General features: G+C 29.8%; 3 protein-coding genes across 6 annotated transcripts; 1 reads left to right on the plus strand and 2 right to left on the minus strand.

Annotated features, from left to right (window-relative positions):
- Positions 1 to 165: 165 nt before the first annotated feature.
- LOC100748064 (mediator of RNA polymerase II transcription subunit 14) lies at positions 166 to 11,321 on the minus strand. The gene is made up of 20 exons (XM_003493300.4): positions 11,212 to 11,321; positions 10,958 to 11,110; positions 10,685 to 10,844; positions 9,582 to 9,714; positions 9,297 to 9,470; positions 8,868 to 9,173; positions 8,125 to 8,783; positions 7,667 to 8,034; positions 7,148 to 7,570; positions 6,915 to 7,058; positions 6,682 to 6,825; positions 5,706 to 5,878; positions 5,398 to 5,592; positions 4,918 to 5,181; positions 4,598 to 4,844; positions 3,367 to 3,737; positions 3,108 to 3,266; positions 2,732 to 3,001; positions 2,342 to 2,605; positions 166 to 1,074 (listed from the first exon to the last, which is right to left on the minus strand). The coding sequence occupies exons 3-20, from the start codon at positions 10,831 to 10,833 to the stop codon at positions 910 to 912; spliced, it is 4,608 nt and encodes a 1,535-aa protein (XP_003493348.1). The 5' UTR covers positions 10,834 to 10,844; positions 10,958 to 11,110; positions 11,212 to 11,321; the 3' UTR covers positions 166 to 909.
- A 488-nt stretch (positions 11,322 to 11,809) lies between these two features.
- LOC100748267 (60S ribosomal export protein NMD3) lies at positions 11,810 to 15,865 on the plus strand. The gene is made up of 11 exons (XM_003493301.4): positions 11,810 to 11,999; positions 12,226 to 12,360; positions 12,713 to 12,863; positions 12,926 to 13,060; positions 13,540 to 13,648; positions 13,799 to 13,949; positions 14,339 to 14,481; positions 14,570 to 14,721; positions 14,973 to 15,088; positions 15,173 to 15,355; positions 15,499 to 15,865. Exons 1-11 carry the CDS (start codon positions 11,959 to 11,961, stop codon positions 15,692 to 15,694), a joined length of 1,512 nt encoding a protein of 503 aa, XP_003493349.1. The 5' UTR covers positions 11,810 to 11,958; the 3' UTR covers positions 15,695 to 15,865.
- A 1,139-nt stretch (positions 15,866 to 17,004) lies between these two features.
- LOC100742279 lies at positions 17,005 to 19,203 on the minus strand. 4 transcript variants are annotated; one of them, XM_012391543.3, is made up of 6 exons: positions 18,809 to 19,203; positions 18,654 to 18,711; positions 18,394 to 18,465; positions 18,134 to 18,327; positions 17,641 to 17,833; positions 17,005 to 17,480 (listed from the first exon to the last, which is right to left on the minus strand). In XM_012391543.3, the coding sequence occupies exons 1-6, from the start codon at positions 18,831 to 18,833 to the stop codon at positions 17,207 to 17,209; spliced, it is 816 nt and encodes a 271-aa protein (XP_012246966.1). In that variant the 5' UTR covers positions 18,834 to 19,203; the 3' UTR covers positions 17,005 to 17,206. The 4 variants fall into 4 exon arrangements, with proteins under 4 accessions (XP_012246966.1, XP_033179480.1, XP_033179479.1 ...); XM_033323589.1 differs by lacking the exon at positions 18,654 to 18,711 and having other exon boundaries at positions 18,394 to 18,476; positions 18,809 to 19,202; XM_033323588.1 differs by having other exon boundaries at positions 18,394 to 18,476; positions 18,654 to 19,202.
- Positions 19,204 to 19,282: the final 79 nt, after the last annotated feature.

Here is a 19,282-nt window from a genome sequence, read left to right on the forward strand (position 1 = left end):
AGATCTTAAAAATTTTGTCATCTATGAAACAAATACGACTAAAAACGTTGTTATTATTAGAAACATCGTGGTACTATTAAAATTTATACATTTTTAACAGCACCAGATATCTGTTTATGGTAATATTATCATCAATGGTGCCTACATAATAAAGATAATGTATAATTATAAACATATTAAGATAATTTATATTTAAATTACATATAAGAACTATCATTTATTACATAGATGATCTTACATTATTATTCCATAATCTAATCGTAAAGTTCATTTATTCTATATTTGAACTAGTATCACAGTCACTGTTTTATAGTAAAAAGAATGCTTTTAGTGGCCAGCTTTATCTATAACCTGCTAAATTTAAGAATTTGATGTAATCGTCTAACGATAAATACGAAAAGAACTTGATATTTGACTTTTCTTTATAAAGAATACAAAATATTACAAAGTGTTTAATTATTTTCATAATATATCCCTCAATATAATAAAGTTTGTACTATGAAAAGAGTTTACTATACCATTTTTCTTATAACTGGTGTTCTGATAATTGATAACAATGCATAATTATCTAAAGATGCAAGATTATTAAAAAATAAATAAAGTTTATTGAAAATAATTTCCCATTGATTTAATAAGTAATTCTCAAGTGAAATTTGGTCCGTCTACCCTTAAGTTCAATACTAATGCTGTTCCTTCGTATAGTTTGCTTTTTCGTAGTATGAGTTTTTATAAAAGAAGGCTTCTTTGATGAAACAACTCTCCTACAATTCCCCGCTATAGTCCGTTGTATTGACAAACGAAAAAGAAGACTTATGCACATTCTTAAAACGGACATTACAACAATACGATTCAGTTGATCCATGATGACTGATTCGGTAAACTTAGGGGGTTAGGAGAGTAAAGCATGTCCTATTGAGGTGGTCCACCCATTATGCCCATGGGGGGCATACCTTGAATTCCATATGGTGCTTGTGGAGGACCTTGATTTCCAGCCATAGGAGAATGCAATTGCATTGCAGGACTTTGAATCTGCTGTGTTGGTGTTACCTGTCCACCAGCTGGCGATGCAACTACCTATAGGCAGCAGTGTTTGTTTATGCATATTTTATTTTTCAAACACATGAACAGTTATTAAATAAAAGATATCATTATCATTATTATTATTAGTAATATCTCTACTATTAGATTATTACCAATTATTTTATAATAAGTAAATAATTAATGTATTGGTATAGTATAATATAAACAAGTATTATAAAATATATTTAAACAAAAGTTTTTAACAGTAATTCAATTTTAACGTAAATTTTACACGTACATTCTAATTTTCTAATTTTTCAGTTAGGTAAAGTATAATAGATTCAATATATGCGACATAGCAATTATAATATTTTATGAAAGACTTTTGTTTTCTGCTGGTAATTAAAAGATTCATGCTCAGGTTAATCTAATCAATGCGCAAATCGTTTTCTCTGATCATATACATGTCTCTTTTAAATTGCAATTTTATGTAGGGAAAGATTATTCTTATTTCACAAAAAATGTTGTAATATTCGATTCTGTAATACAATGAATAACAGTTGATAGGCTTACTACAAATTGTGCAGCAAATCTTTATAATTTTATTCGTATCACAGCCTTTAAAAAAATCCTTATTTAATTTTAGCTTATTCATAATTTTCTTCCTTTTCAAAGCATTCATCTTGAAATTAACATATAGAAGTATAATGTATGCATTTTTGGTTAAATGTAAGCTTGACTTTTCCTTATGTTTATAATTGCTTAAGTTTATATTTACCGACATATAATCTGATAATCGTACCTCTACATGTTGTTCTTTGTTAAAGATAAAAGGCAGTTGCTTCTAGAAGGACTATTGGACAAGTGAAATTTTTAATAAATTGGTATAAATTAAATACATTAATAATTTTAGAAACAGATAAAATCTCATTGAAAAGTGACACATATAATACAATGACTGAATAAATTACTCAATATGATTACAGAATACAACAGAACAAGGTAGTATATATAATAGTACATAATTAGTAGATAGATTTTATATAGAAGTGCTAACAGGATGCTCTTTTTCTAAAGAAAAGCAAAAATTTGTTACGAATATGTACTAAGTGTCCCTACCAAAGATATGCTATTTTTAGGCTTTCATCGATCTGTAAATGGAAAACGGCGATCTCTAGTCCCCATTTAACGCATGCAGTCAATGAATTTCACTCGAAACAGTAACTCTCCTTAAAAGCATTCGTAAACGTTCATGAACCAATTGCAAGCTTGATTAAATCCTGGTTTAATACTTTGAAAATTAAAAGATTTATCTATTTACCTGAGACATAACAGGAGGCTCTGAAGGAAGAGTCAAATTAGCTAATAAATCTCTAACTGCAGGAAAGAGAGAACACTCAGATTGATTTGCACCATATTCAGCAAATCTTTTTAATTGTAAAGATGCAGCTGCCATTGCAGAAGCTGGACTTGGATCCCTTTTCTCTGCCAATTGTGTCAAATTTGTACTAACATCATAAACTAGCGGTAAAACCAATGACGGTGTTTCTCCTTGATATGGTAATCCAATCCTTGTTATTTGTAACTGCAACACAGACGGATCAAACGTTAATATCACTTTTATTACAACAAATTAATATAGATTATTGAGAATATTGTCATTTTAATATGATAATAGTATTTTAATAAACATCTATGTATGTATACATACAAAGAAAAGGATTTTATTTCTGCAAACTAGTACAGCAGCCATGCCAGTTGGTACAATTGGAGTTCCAGAAGGAGGAATCCTTAAACACCATTGTACATTCCACTTAAGTTGTTGTTGCTGTGCTAATCCAGGTACTAATTCCAATTTCATTATTTGTACAAAATCTTTTAACACATTGAATGGGACATTTAACATTCTACCAAAGCCAGAAAGTGTATTTGGTTTATATGGTGGTGCTGCTGCTCTTGTATCAAAAAATTTTTCTATAATCTGCAAAAGAAGAGGGAATATATAAAAATAGTTTTAAAAATATAAGCGAAAAAGATATTAAAAAAAGAAAGAAAATTTGAATTATGAATTGAATTATGACAATCACTTGTAACTCTTCCAATGACCATTGATCTTTATGTTCCGGAAGTGGTTGCACCTTTATATGAAGAGACTGTAAATGTTGTGGATTTAAACCAACTCGACATTGTAAACTCTCTACCTTAAAGTGTACAACTCCTGGCTCTGTACTATTTACTGCAGTTAACTATAAATAATTTAATATATAACTTTTATAAATTGTGTTGTACTTTTAAAATATAATATACATAACTAGATAAAATATTCTTATTAAAAAATTTTCTTACACAGTCATCAGTTTGTATGAACCGTTGAAATTGTCTGCGCATATAAATGCACCCTAAAAATCTTTCAAGCGGTGAAAGATCAGGACCAGGAAGTCCAGAGGGATGTGGGGAAGGGCAACAAAGTAATTCCAAAGCTTCATGAGTTAGAAGCGTAGGTACAGCACCTGCCCATGAACGCTGTGGAAGTACCCTTGAGATATGGGTACCAGTTTTATGATCAGAAGCTTGTGGACTATGCAGTGCTGCATGTCCTGGACTCTGTGTAGGACGTGCTGGAGATGGTCTAGGTACACTAGGTGATCCTGGCCAATTAGAGGCTGCTGGAGAAGTCATGCTCTGTGAAGATGGAAATGGGCTTCCATCTATATGTCCTAAGTAAATAATCATAAAATCTCACTATATTATGTTTCTAATTCTAATAGAATTTATTACAAAAATGTTATGCACTTATGTCATTTAATTGAAATTAGTGATGTTGCCGTTGTGTTTAATATTTAGGCGCAACATTTAGTGCAACATTTTACGAAACATTTACTTATTTCTATAATATAAATAAAAAGAAATTATTCAACTATTAATTTGTATGACTTATAAATGAAAATTATAAGCAATAGGAAGATGAGAGAAACATAATTCATACTACTGGATTACTACTTTTTTTTAAAATAAATATAAATTGTTAACAAATGTCATTTTTAATTGTATGATAAAAGCAAAGTTTTACTGAGAAAGATTGTTTATAACGTTATTTCATAATCTAGAAGTTTCTAATAATAAACACTATTAAAAGTGACACGGAAAAAATAATACACTTAATATAACACGCACACGCGCGCGCGCGCACAGAGAGAGAGAGAACAAGACAGAATGCTAAATAAATTTTGTGTGTGTGTGTGTGTGCGCGCGCGCGCGTGTGTTTGTAGTATATATATATACTACATATAATATATATATATATAATGAACTATATATATAATATATATATACCATATTATATATACTATATTAATATATATATATAATATATATACTATATATATATATTATATATATATATATAGTTCAAATGATACAATGTATCATATCTGAAAACATTGAATAATGTATGGATGATGCAATAAATACTAATACTAATACTAATACTAATATTGCTAATAACTGTTTAAGTGATATGACTTTGAAACGATATTTATTGTAGTATTTACATTCTGAATTAAAAATTATTTCCTACCAGTTTGCATAAAGGATCCTGCTGGAGAATGTCCCACTTGAACATTACTACATGGTCCTGGTGAAGATGTTGGCATTAATCCAGCTGGACTAGGAACATGCATCGGGTTTAAAGGACTATTAGCAACTAATCCAGAACCTGGTGAGGGATGTGGTAGCATATTGGGAGTATTTGGTGGTAGTGATGGTGGTGAAGCCAAATTGAAGGAAGTAGCTGGACTACTTCCAAAACTTTGATGTTGACTCGTCTGAAGGAAATTGAAAGTAAAATGAAAATATCTTGTACCATTTATACAGTATTGAAATGAATACAAAAGCTACCTGCGATATATTAGCAGTATGTGGACTAGCTGGAGTATGAGGGTTACTACCAGAAGGCGGAGTCAAAGGTGGATGAAATCTTAATCCATCTCTTTGTTGTGCAGGTGATTGGGGTCCACTTCTATGATGGCTTAAAAAACCTACATTTCCACTCCCACTACCGCCATCGCTATCCATTGTTACAGGAGAAGGAGGATTGTCATCCTCTGACTGAGATCTTCTGCGGGAAACTGCACTTTCATCCACATATTTGGATAAGAAGGCCTATACAATTAGCAAAAATAAGTAATTAATAGAAAACTAAATTACATAAAATTACATATTATGCATTTTAAGCTGTGAAGTATATTTTATAAAGAATAACTTCTTCAGAGTGAGATATCAAATAGAATTCTACTATTATTCTAATACATATTCTAATATTATTAATATTTTATCATAAATGATTAATATTAAATCTAATACTATTAATACTATTACCTTAAGACCTTGTGTAGGAGTGAACTCATCTACAACGTAACTTCTATCAAAACGGCTGTATGCTCCATCTCGTAAACTTACTAAACCACTTCCTCGTAGACGAAGTTCTAAGCAATACATACCCTGATACGCAATTCTGACTAGAGTTACACATTGTGGCATGATAGTGAAAGTTTGTACTGGCACTTGAGGTCTCTATAAAAGGTACAATACAACTTATGGACAATAATAACAAAATATACAATATCTAACAAACAAAAATGAAATAAAACAAATTTTAAGAAAAATAAGTAATACTAAAATCATACCGAATTATAAACACAAAGTTGTGGAATCGTAGGCAATTTACTAATCGATGTAAGGGGTTGAAGTGTTTCATGTAGAATGTGTATAAGTTGGGCCAAATTTCTATGCGTATTCAAATGAGCTTCAAGTTGTTCCTTCATAATTGAATGAGCATTAGTAGTAGTGCTAGTTGGACCTATACATTAATGAAAGCTTTAAATTAGTAAAAATACATTAAATTAATAAAGAATATATAGGATGTTCATGTAATAACAAAAATGATTAATGACGATTTATCTATATTAAGCGTACACAACTAATACAAGAAACTCTGACAATGTTTCAACAGCATTGAGAATTTCTGTATTTCTTATGTTTCATAGTAATGATAAATCATTACATGATAATCATTATAGTGAACTCAAAGTGACACAATATTTTAGGTAAAACTAATTTTTCTTATGTTGTCATGGAAGATAATAATACGATTCAATGTGTACCATGATGTATCACTGTTTTTTGTACTATTATAGGTAATTATGTATATGTATCTACAGATATGTAAGGATGAAATAAAAGATTCTTAAATATAGAAAGATAAAAAGCAGAGCACATAAAATATGTTAAAAATTCATAATATACCGAAAGAAGTTTATACCAATAAAGGTTAAGATATATTAATAAATTAGGAATCCATTTCAAATGTCTTACATGCGCTAAAAACGTTCTAGTACTAACTTCCTTATTACAAATCTAATATTATTATGAATAAAAATGGTACACTATGGTATTCATTGAATTAATTTGGCCGTTTTCAACGATATTATAAAGAATGCTCTCAAAATATTTGCTGTTGCATTGCCTCTCAATACAGATGACTCTTAACAATAATTTATATATTTCTTATATTACTTATATTATCACAAAAAGGTAAAAGATATATGGATCACTAGAATGAACATCGTGTATAATTGATATAAGATAAAAGGTAATATTTACTTTTTCCAAAAATCAATTTAAATGCTTTATCATTGGTACTCCATTGCACAGTAACAGTAGCTCCACGGTTAGGACCATAAGTAAGAACTAACTTACTATAGTTATATGATTTTATACTAACCATATTGCGTAGATTATATTTTTCTGTAACATAAAAAGCGCAAAAGTTAATGGTTTTAATTACATACAACTTGCAACTCAATATTATTTTCTAATAAAATTACAAGCTATACCCATTTTAAAATATTCTGCTAAACCATGTACAATAGAATAAAGATATACGATTTGAGCCCAATCATTGAGTAACGCATCTACTGTTCGCGAAACCGTATCTGCTGTACCCATTTCATATTGAAAATATACTGGTCTTCGTAATCCTAATACAAATTAAACAGGTTACATATAGATTATTTAAATGTATTATAATATATATGATATTTCTTTAAAGTATTGAACAATATATTACCTTGTTCTTTCGGATGGCTGCTGGATAAAGGGCTACCATAGAATACAAACTCAGCCATCCATGTTTTAGCCATACCTTTGCCTTGAACTCTGATTGAAACACTGAGCAATCTTTTAAGAAGAGCGTACCAAGCACAACTAGTACTTACACCTGCAAAAGGGGCAGGTAACTGAACCAGTTTTAAAACTAATGCAGTAGCATTTGCTTCTACTTGAAGTCCTTGATGAGCTATATCTCTCCTAGTTAATTCTTGTGCTAATGTTACAAATGGTATCCTTTCATCACAAAGTGCAACCACATGTGCTAACTCTGGAATAAAATATGCAGGTTGTTTGGATCTTCTGTTCTGTAATGTAGTACTGGCATCAGATCTTCCACTGGCTCCTGTACTTCTTCGTTTAAGGCTATTTGTTTCAGAAGTTTCTGTGATATATTAAGTATAACTGTTTATTTGTTCTTCTATGAAATGAAAATTTAATAACATTACTATATTAGTGCATCACAAATTAAATTACTGACCATTATCAACACTGGTGAAAGGACCATGGGTTATGACGAATGTATCAAACTCAATTAAGCTTTGAACTTTCAGATACATTTTCGGAATTTCTGTCTCAATGCTATCATCATGAGGATCGTCTTCTATGGAACTATGCTTTACTACAGCAAGGTAAAACGAGCATTCAATCTCACATGGTGAAGTTTCTTTTTCCTTAAATGCCACTATTAAAATTACTGTAGGATGTCGATGAAGTTGAACAAACATACGATGTCTACTAATCTTTGACATCGGATGATCAGGATGAAGAAGTACTGGCAAACGTTCATGAGATGTTGCTGGGAGATGCTGAAGTGTTTTTTCGCATCGTCGTTGTGTTATCCAAAATCTGTGATATGAAATAGAATAAAATGTATTAAAAAGCAGACAAAAAGAAGGGGAAAAAAATATAATGAAACGAAAATTAAAACAATATTACCTTAGTTCTGATATTAATGTCGGAAGACGAGAATGATCACCATTTAATGCAGCAGTTAATTCAGGAATCAAAGGAACTTCATATTGAGGCACATGACATTGCAACATTCCAGTATGTGTATCAACAGTAACTAATAAATGTTCTGCTCTTAAACAAGGTTGCAAAATTGGAACAGAAAGAATAGCAGGTGAACCGGCTAAAGTACATTCAACATCTTTCAACATTGTTTGCAGTTCTTGCTTCAAATCTAATAATCTACTTCTGGTACGTACATATATTGTATGCACTAACAAACATTCCATTGATAATTGGTCTGATCTAATTGCTCTGTCTGCTATTTCACTTTCTTTGCTACCTAAGGATGGAACATGTACTATTGCAAGAGGCCTTGCAGGATCATGTTGGTCAACCTGAACTGTTAATTTATATCCCAGCTCTGATCGAGGATCTTTACTAGTCAGTTCTCTCCAGTAAGAGACAGAAAGACATTTTCCTGGTGTATATTCATCCACGTGAATGTGATCATCCAATCTATCTCGTATTAATCGTAATGTTTGAGAGTAAAGTACTTCTAGCTGTAGTGATTGACAGAAATAGTGCAAAATATGATAAACTTCAGATAATGGATTTGAACTCTCTGCCAATCTTGACTGAACCACCTTGCAATTAAAATTATTTACTTGAATATTGAATAATTAAAAAATAAAGTAAATAATATAATGATTTGTTAAAAAAGATAATACTTGATGTACGTAACGAGTTTGCAATGGATGCACTAAAGCTTTTCCATCTCCTGTTTCTCTGTCTGAAACTAAGATTTCCAATTCTAATAATCTCCAAGGTACTGTTGGACCATCTCCCATTACTGTAAGTGATACTGAAAATTCTTGCTCCACAAGAAATGTTACTCTTCCTGCCTCAATCTTTAAATTGCGCATTTGTGGAAGCAGATTTCCAGTAACTAATCTATGTTGAATGACTTGATTCAATCTCTGCAGGGTAGTTCTTTTCTCTGTTGGTGTAATTGGATCTGGAGGGACAATTCTTTCCTATTGAAAGAATACATGCCTATTTAAGTAAAGTTTGAAACTGAAACAATTATATTAATCTAAATCTACTACTAAATCTAAGTACACTGAGTATAATTATAAGTATTAATAAATTAAAAATACTCTTATGCATGCTGGTAGACGACTATATGTTCCAGTTGTAAGAACTTCCACTGCGGCCGGAATATGGAAATTAGGTAATCTTGCATGTACTAATGTCTCACGAGCCATTCTTGCTAGCATATCAGCTGTATCAACAAAAAGCAGTGACTGCTTATCCAAAAAGGCCATTATATGCTGTTAAAAAAATTCCTTTTTAGTCCAATAATCATTGAACAACAATAAATTAACTACATCAGAGGCTTAAAACATTGCAATGAATAAACAAAATATTAATTTTTAATATACCGCAGATTTATCAACTTTGGAAGCACTGTTAGCCCATTTAACCAATGCTAATAATCGTACATATAGCTGTCTAGTTCTAGCTGAAAAGTTATAAATTTCTATTTTACGTTCCATATCAGTTTTCCGAGGTAATCTGTAAAGACATATTACATTTTGGTTAAAAAGAATATTTATGTATAATAATAATAATAATAATAATAATAATAATGATATTAATAATAATAATAATAATAATAATAATAAGAAGAAGAAGAAGAAGAAGAAGAAGAAGAAGAAGAAGAAGAAGAAGAAGAAGAAGAAGAAGAAGAAGAAGAAGAAGAAGAAGAAGAAGAAGAAGAAGAAGAAGAAGAAGAAGAAGAAGAAGAAGAAGAAGAAGAAGAAGAAGAAGAAGAAGAAGAAGAAGAAGAAGAAGAAGAAGAAGAAGAAGAAGAAGAAGAAGAAGAAGAAGAAGAAGAAGAAGAAGAAGAAGAAGAAGAAGAAGAAGAAGAAGAAGAAGAAGAAGAAGAAGAAGAAGAAGAAGAAGAAGAAGAAGAAGAAGAAGAAGAAGAAGAAGAAGAAGAAGAAGAAGAAGAAGAAGAAGAAGAAGAAGAAGAAGAAGAAGAAGAAGAAGAAGAAGAAGAAGAAGAAGAAGAAGAAGAAGAAGAAGAAGAAGAAGAAGAAGAAGAAGAAGAAGAAGAAGAAGAAGAAGAAGAAGAAGAAGAAGAAGAAGAAGAAGAAGAAGAAGAAGAAGAAGAAGAAGAAGAAGAAGAAGAAGAAGAAGAAGAAGAAGAAGAAGAAGAATAGTTCACTTTTCAGTCTCCCAGCCATGAAAAGAGACTTGGTTTGTAATTGTTATTCTTAGTTGTCCTGTACTCTCAACCACACATCCTTCTGATACAGATATTTATACGCTTCTCTTATCAGACTATTTAACTACTAGCTAAATGATTGACTATTTATCTAACTATACTTATTTAACTCTTATTGTTAAATATTCATGTATCATATATATTATGTATATTACTTCCATTAATTTACATTGAATTATGTTCGAAATATATTGATTTTCATATACACTGAATCTCTACTTTATGCAATGTAAAAGTATATGCAAATTTTCTTACAATTCGGCTAAAACTGTGAGTTCATGGTAAGTACGTTGTATGATGAAATCAATGAGCATGCCAAGAGAAATAGAACCACCACGATTTCCTTCCTGTGGGATATTGTTAGTTACAGGCGTTTGATGACCCTCTAGTGGTACTGGAGTCATTTTATATTCTACTATAATTGACAAATCCAAAATTCAAATTAATTAGGATGTAGATATCTATAAATATTAACCTGAATACCAATAATATAATACTTGTATATGATATTATATATAATATACGTACATTATGATACTATATGTCTGTAGTATTATTATTAATATTTATTAATTATTTCACATTAACTAATTCCAATATATTGCATCAAAATTGCAAACTGGTTATTTGAAGGTGTAAAAATGATAACAAAATTGATTATTCATTTTCATACTAGTATACCTGTAAACATATATGTAATAAAAATATATCAACAATGAGGGAACAAACATAATAGAAAGAGATTAATATCAAATAAATATATTCTCATCTCCAACATTTACCTTTCGATCATATACACTATAATAATATAATAGTAAGTGAAAGTAGCTACTTTTCAAATATGTCATAAACGTTGGAAAACTAGATAGGATACCCTTTCATGATAGCTCGTTCAAGTTATTTGTATATTTCGATTCGAGTTTACGTTGCATTGCCACCACAAAAGTAAATTAAAATGACAGTTTATTAGCAAAAACATATAAATTTAAATACACCAATAAAAGTTCAAAACAATCTTGAAAATTATTAAAATTTTTTATGAAATTACACATTATAAATTATTTTAAAAGACGTTAATTATTTTCAAAATTAATTTACATTCAAAATTTATAAATTCAAATAATATATAAACATAACTTATCAGAAGATTTAATATTATTATTAACTAAGTATTATTTGTTTATTTCCCATAATTTCATATCAATTTAAAAACATCATTAAAAAAGTAACGATGAATAGATAGTATGTGTAAAAGAGGGAAGGATGATTAAAAATCTCTTATAATATAATATACACACATATTAAAAATTAAAAAATAAAAAATTATTTGATTATAGCTATAGATAAATGTTTTAATCCTGAAGTCGGCATCAATTCACACGTGCTTATGATTCAATAGTACCAGTAGTACATGTTTAGGCTTACGTATCGCATGTATTTCTAAGCTCATTTGTTATTTCTGAATCGTTTAATTCTGTTGAATTCAACAAAATTTTATTTACGAAATTCCGTAAAAACAAATAGAGATAATGGAAGTATTAAGTGAACCTGTTCGACAAGAATCAATGATGTAAGTAAATATAACCTTAAATTAGGTATTATAAGAAATAGATAAATTTCATAATTTGTTGTTATTATATTTGTAAATTTTTAAAGAAGATCAGAATAAAATGTTTTTAAAACGATGTAACTATTAAGTACTTGTTTTATTTCTAGTAAATAGAAAAACATAACGTCAACAAATTATCTGGAATGCTACCGTATGTGATTAAAATTACGAATAATTACATTTTTAGATTATGTTGCATCTGCGGTATTGGTATTGAACCAAATCCAGCGAATATGTGTGTGGCATGTTTACGAACTCAAGTAGATGTCACTGAGAATATTCCAAAGCAAGCAACAATTTATTTTTGTAAAGGCTGCGAGAGGTAATATAATACAATTTATTTTCCTATTTGTTAATTTTTAAATAAGACGGTAGGAAAAATAAACATAAAGGAAATGATAAGATCTTTCTTATTCAAAATATTGTTTCATCTTTTATTTCTCAACAAAATTATGCAGCTGATATGAAAAGGATATGAAAATTGAAGTTGAGCTTTTAAAAATGTATTATAATTATTCCTATATTGTATATATTTACATTTATAGCCTATATTACTATAAAGTACTGCAGTAATAATATTGCTGTTGTGAACATTCTGTTTATTAAACCTTTTTATATATTTGTTCAATTATTTCTCTGAAACTTACAAGGTAAGGAAAGTTTAATTGTTTTAGGTATCTACAGCCACCTGCGGAATGGATTCATGCAGCATTAGAATCCAGAGAGTTACTAACATTATGTTTAAAAAAGCTAAAAGGTCTGAATCGAGTGAAATTAATTGATGCTGGATTTGTGTGGACAGAACCACATTCTATGAGATTAAAGGTATTTATTATTTAATAGTTTTATTGTGAAAAAATCATTTTATTATTACACTGTATCTTTAGGTAAAACTAACAGTGCAAGCTGAAGTTATGGGGGGAACAGTCTTGCAACAAGTATTTGTAGTTGAATATACAGTAAATCATCAAATGTGTAATGATTGTCATCGAACAGAAGCTAAAGATTATTGGCGTGCATTGGTAAGATTTGTACTATGCGTAAAAGGTATATAGCATGGTTGTAAAACTGAGAAGAAGCTTTTCAGTGTCAAAACACGTAATTTGCTCAAATACTTTTAAAAGAGTTATAATATTGATTTAGCTATTTCAAAAATGTGTGCTCTGGTCCATGGTAACTAACAAGCTAATTTTTATCAGTATAGTAATTCTTATCACGCCAGGAATGGCAAATACTTGATGTCATATAGCTTTTATGGACGATTATGAGCAGAATATAATTTGCAAATAACTTTTACAATTCGAAATTTAAATTGCCTCTGAAAAGCAGCTGCTGCCCTAGATGTGATGTCAATGAGTGTACCTTCTTAGATTTTAATTTACGACCATGCTTATATCGTTCCCACCTGATATATTTTAATTAGCCTTATAAAAAGAGCAAGGTAAATTTCACTTGTGGTAATAAAATTATTTTCTCTGTTTACAACTTACACTTTACAAAGGTACAAGTACGACAAAGAGCAACAAATAAAAAGACATTTTATTATCTAGAGCAATTAATTTTGAAGTACAGAGCACATGAACAAACTTTGGGCATAAAACCTATTCATGGTAAGAAATCTGAATTATTTTATAATATTATTTTTTTAAATATTATTAGAATTATTATTATTAAAATATTATTAGATAAATTATCAAAGAGTTTAAAGTTTCTACTTACTAAATATAATAATCTATTAAATTAATTGCAAACGTTTACAGAGGGTCTAGATTTCTTTTATGCAAATGAAGCATCAGCGCGCAAAATGGTTGATTTTCTTTCAAGCATTATACCTTGTCGCTATGACCATTCTAAAAAACTGATATCGCATGATATTCACAGCAATATTTACAATTATAAAGTTACATACAGGTAAAGATCGTTTACATTAGTAAATTGATATAAAATACTGGATATGAATGCTTTCATTATTCCTTATTATATAATTAACCATTAGACTGCTTGTAGTTGATTGCTTGTAGTTATTTATACATTACAATTTTTTAAATACTTTTCTGCCCATTTTTTGCATCTGATACCAGATCGCTTTTCGCCGCTTCGTTTTTTATATTTAGTTCCTGTGTCTATATATCTTTTTCTAATTGCGTAAAGAACTAATCTTTACCAGAGCATCATATGAATAACATGTCAATTCACCTACATGATTCCACCGCTTCTGTTCACTTGGTTTATGCAATGGAACCATTCATAATAACGATCCTCTAATTGTTTTGAACGTGTAATCGTAATTTCTGTTATAGTGTGGAAATAGTCCCAATATCAAGAGATAGCATAGTATGTCTTCCAAGAAAATTAAGTCATCAACTCGGAGGGATAAATTCAATTTGTTTAGTATATAAAATTACAAATTTTGTACATTTAATAGATGTATCAACTGGTCAAAGTACGTGTAGTTCTCTAAAATTTGATACCTATTTATCTGATTTCTAAAGTAAAATTTAATTCACAAAAAATACTATTTATTTATTTAGTCGCAGAATTAAGCGCTACACTTTACTGGAGACATACTTTCAACAGCATTTGTGACCCAAAGCAATTAATAGAATACACAGTAATGGATATTGAGCAAATAAAATTCAAGGATAGAAAATTTTTTCCTGGACAGGGAACTATTTCAAATAAGGTATCTATTATGTATCTAATTATAATATTTTCTCTCAAATATAATGTTTACAAGGGAAGAATTCTTCTCGGTCGAGACTAAAATAATATAAAATAACCAAATGGTTATAAAATTACATACGTACTATGAATATTATTAACAAAATTACAAACAAAATTTTAAAACGTCAAAGAAAACTTTCCTTTGTAATATCCCTCGGTAATCGGTACAGATTTATAAATCTTTACTTACAGTCATATCTTTGTTTCTAGCATGTAATAGCAGATGTATGGGTAGTTAGAAGTTGCGATTTGGGACTAACTGAGAACTTAATTCATACACGCACTCACCTTGGCCATATATTAAAACCTGGTGATACTGTCCTAGGGTAAAAGAAAAGGATAAAAAAAGATAAAGCGCTAAATAATAAATAATATAATTGACAAAAATTAAAAGATGATTTTATATTTAGGTATGCTCTTAATGATAGTAACATTAATGATGAGAATTTCGAAATGTTGAATAAAGACGTAGTACCAGACGTAATTTTAACCAAAAAAAATTATACACAAGATAGAGCAGCACGTCGCAGAATGAGAGATTGGAAATTAAAACATATGATACAAGATAAAGACAATATGGCCACAGATAATAAGTAAGTTATATAATTTTCTATTTAAAAATAACTACTATTTTAGATATTTAAAACTGAGTATAAAGCAAAATTATATATTTCCGTTTACTTTTACTTCTTAAATTACATTGAAAAATTAAATTTATAATTATAATCTATTTTAGTGACTACTATGAGTTTTTGGAAGATCTTGAAGAAGATCCAGAAATGAGACAACACATAAATATTTACAAAGATTCTAGGAAATTAATTCCAGTTGATACTAATGAGTTATCTGATCCCAATTGTCCACAAATTACTCTTGAAGAAATGCTTGACGATCTCGCATTTGATGATATCGAAGTTTCTCATGTTTTGTAACAGTACTTTGTATACTATTAATTTGTTTTAACTTATCCTAATAGTGCTTCGCTTGTTTAAAGTGTTCATCAGAATAGTTTAGACATAACTATAAATAACCCTAGGGGTTATAAAACATAAAAATATAAAATATAATAGTATTATGAAACAAATAAATTTACTTTATTATTTGCTATTTTTAGTATTTTTAATTTTTAATATTTAATATTTACTAGTTATATAATATTTACTTTGTGTGTGTGTGTGTGTGTGTGTGTGTGTGTGTGTGTGTGTGTGGTTTATGTAATCATGTTCTTCTCTATACTCCATTCAGTGAGGCCATCGAGTCAGTAGAGGCGGAGGTAGAGGTGGAGATAAACAGCCGCATAAGACGCCTACGAATACAAACCTAAACCTAACTTTTATCTTCTGCTTATAGTATGTATACATATGTACAAACGATAGCTGGGCAAGTTTAAAGCCTCGTGTACAAATGCATGTGGGATATTCTAAGAAACGCCTATTATAACTCAATTGAAAATCAATAACATCAATATATATATTGGGCTTTGGTTTTAGTTAATTTTTTCAATCGGGCAGTCGCGAGGTAGCCGGCAACACTTGCATAAAATAACAAGCAAATGAATAATTGATATTATTTTACGAAATAGAATAATTGTTATTATCTTCTCTTGAAAAGATATTCGCCACAGTATGATGACAGATCCTCCTCTTTATTTAATAAATTTATAATTAAAGAACAATTTAATAAATTTATAAAATTAATAGTAATTCAAATTTTTGTTCTCTGTCATTTTTCTAACTATTAAAAAGATGCAAATACCGGAAAAAATTCATCAATGCTATTGTTGCTCAAGTTTTGAATTTAATGCTCGTCTCATCAGAAGTTACATTGAAAACAATTTTTTACCTTCATTAATTCTTGCCTAACAATGCCAGATACGTTATTAATAAATTCTTTACAAATCCTTGGTTTATATTCTTCTGCACAGACCCAAATATTTAATGTTTGAATACAAGGTAAGCAATTGAAAAAGCTACATGTAACAAATTTACATGTAATCAGTGAATGAAAGTAAAGAATTCTAGTAAAGTTTTTGAGGTTAATAGGAAAGGGAGTTGTGGATTTATGTTCTTCCACACATGTTGACACTTCAACGGCCACGCCGAAATCACGTTTCGCTCAGGAACGCCACAATGTTTTAACACAAGGCACCATTAGATGCACCAATGACCAACGTGGCCGTCAAAGTGTTAATAATTCTTGGGCATGTGGTGGTAGGTCCTGCTAAAATAAATGTAAAAAATGATTAAATTTCGTTCATGTTTTATTCACAAAGACAATTGTAGTCAAAGTTAATAAATATGTGATAATATAAAATCATATAAGAATACAAGAGAGAATTAAAAACTTAAAGTATGCAATATCGTAAAATCTGAAGTCCGTCCAAACCCAAAACGGAAGAACTACGTAATAACGAAATAAAATAATAAAATAGAAATATAAAATAGTTATTCTAAACAGACCTTCACGTATTGAGTAGCATCAAGTTCTTCACTGTTTTCCAAACCTTTTATGAAAAGTTTAAAATTTCTTATTTTCTTTTCTTTACGTGAATTCCTATTATGAGCAGCTGCCATTCTATTTCTTTCATAGGTTATTAACCTGAGGAAGCGCTCCCAAGCTTCATCAGAAACAAAGTCTTCTCGAGTTATATATTCTGTTTTAAAGCCATTCATAAAACGAATTTTTTTAGGTGGTATTTTTTTGATGAATGAATGTTTCCTAAAATTACATCGGAAAGAACAATTTAAAAATTGTATACTCTTACAGAGAATCACATACAATTCATGATATCAACAAGATCGAAATTAATTTCTACAACCCTCTTTAGACCAGTCCAATCATGAACATCTGAACAATTATTACAAAGTGAATAATCTACCTTCTATTACCACTGTTTGGAACATTATTCATAGTATTATTACTTTTCTCTCCAGTTAAACAATCTTGTTCATTTGTGGCTTTAATACATGTATTAGAAAGATCAGTCACCATCTCAGATTTAGAATAGTCTTTATCAATGGGTCTTTCAAACAGCTTTTCTGGCTCTAAATCTTTTTCTTTTGATGTATCATCTATATTTGCAGAATTAATAATATTGGTTAATGCTCTTTTGCAACTGATTAGCTGCAAATGATTGCAACAGATTTGCCACTGTTAGATGAGGTTGACTTTAGGTAATTATTTCGAAAAAGGGTACATCTAACTGATTTCAATGATCTTCAGATATATTGTCAAGTTTAATAGTCTGAATAACATTTTCCTATATTTATGTATAATCACTGCTCAGTCTTAGTTTCCAAAATATTCGCGAAGAACTTCAATGAAGTTCAGATTGTGAAATCTGCGAGATATACCCTTCTCTGAATAATTACCGGATTTTTTAAAACTTATCCTTTGAGGAACCGCATCTGGACGCAGTCGTTTTCTACTTCTTAATTCATCAGAATCATGGAACGATTTGTCATCAAAATGGTCACTGCATATAAATGTAGTTTTGAAGTTTGGAGCTGTCAATAAATTTATTGCGTCCATCCATTTCTTTCTTATTAATTCATTTTTAGGAAACCTATGTACGTTTATGATAAGAATTACTTTATTCAATTTTGAGGCAAGAAATCATAAATACACTTACATGTGAAAGCTACGTCTATCTTTGGAAATTGGAGTCGCTTCTGTTTTACATATTATGCATTTCTTAGTCATGCTGAAATTTAGCTGAAAATTATTTAACCCATATAACCCATATAACTTATGAAATAAATACAAATACCACAGAGATATGAACACAAAATAAATAACGACTTTCAATTATGAATTATGAACATTATGAGTGTTATTAGACAAGGGCAAAAGAAGCCTGTTAGCAGCATTCTCTTTCTATTCCTATATCACCTTTTCATTCCTATATTGCCTTTGTTCATCCACTCCTCTATCTTTATAATAGGTATATCTATGTAAACCCAAAAGGTCAAAGGAGGCTCCAGCCACTAGTCACTGATAAATATATATGCATATCAGTGTCTCTAGCAATGATATCAATGACTCACGTGAATTTGTTCCTGAAGTCAACATCTGCCAGCTAATAACTGGAGTTCCTTGCGCTTATCATATGCTTAGCACCACCGACAATCTACAGAGATGTACAGAATAGGTGTGATAGGATCAATATTATTTCATGTCCTACATTTTGAGGATCATCCAACTTCCCATTACCATTTTCGTGTCGCATGCGATGTTATCGATTCAGTATTGTTGTGATTTAAATTAAAACTAAATTTTCCTATGAAATTACAAATAAGGTAACAATAACAGTCAACAGCCAATAGTAACGCATACGCTGTCACGGACGCACAATTATAGGTAAAGTTCATTATAATTATACTGACAGTTTTTTATAAATAACTCGGAAATTAAGCCGAGCAGTAGTAACATGTATAGAACGAAGTTGTTTAGAATCATGCCCCCGACAACGTATTAAACGATTATCGAAATCTAAAATGGCAGTTCTAATAATCACCGCC

The sequence above is a fragment of the Bombus impatiens genome, unplaced genomic scaffold (assembly GCF_000188095.3).
Source record: "Bombus impatiens unplaced genomic scaffold, BIMP_2.2 scf_1079, whole genome shotgun sequence".
Taxonomy (NCBI): Eukaryota; Metazoa; Arthropoda; class Insecta; order Hymenoptera; family Apidae; genus Bombus; species Bombus impatiens.

Coding starts and splice junctions, on each gene's coding strand:
- LOC100748064 (XM_003493300.4), bottom strand. CDS start 10,833: ATGACTCCAGTACCACTAGAGGGTCATCAAACGCCTGTAACTAACAAT. Junction 9,471..9,581: donor CCAAAGTTGATAAATCTGCG/GTATATTAAAAA, acceptor TTTTTTTAACAG/CATATAATGGCCTTTTTGGA. Junction 6,826..6,914: donor AGCAGAATATTTTAAAATGG/GTATAGCTTGTA, acceptor TTTATGTTACAG/AAAAATATAATCTACGCAAT.
- LOC100748267 (XM_003493301.4), top strand. CDS start 11,959: ATGGAAGTATTAAGTGAACCTGTTCGACAAGAATCAATGAT. Junction 12,864..12,925: donor CACATTCTATGAGATTAAAG/GTATTTATTATT, acceptor CTGTATCTTTAG/GTAAAACTAACAGTGCAAGC. Junction 14,482..14,569: donor AGATGTATCAACTGGTCAAA/GTACGTGTAGTT, acceptor TTATTTATTTAG/TCGCAGAATTAAGCGCTACA.
- LOC100742279 (XM_012391543.3), bottom strand. CDS start 18,833: ATGTTGACTTCAGGAACAAATTCAC. Junction 17,834..18,133: donor GATAAGTTTTAAAAAATCCG/GTAATTATTCAG, acceptor CTGCAAATATAG/ATGATACATCAAAAGAAAAA. Junction 17,481..17,640: donor CCAAACAGTGGTAATAGAAG/GTAGATTATTCA, acceptor ATGTAATTTTAG/GAAACATTCATTCATCAAAA.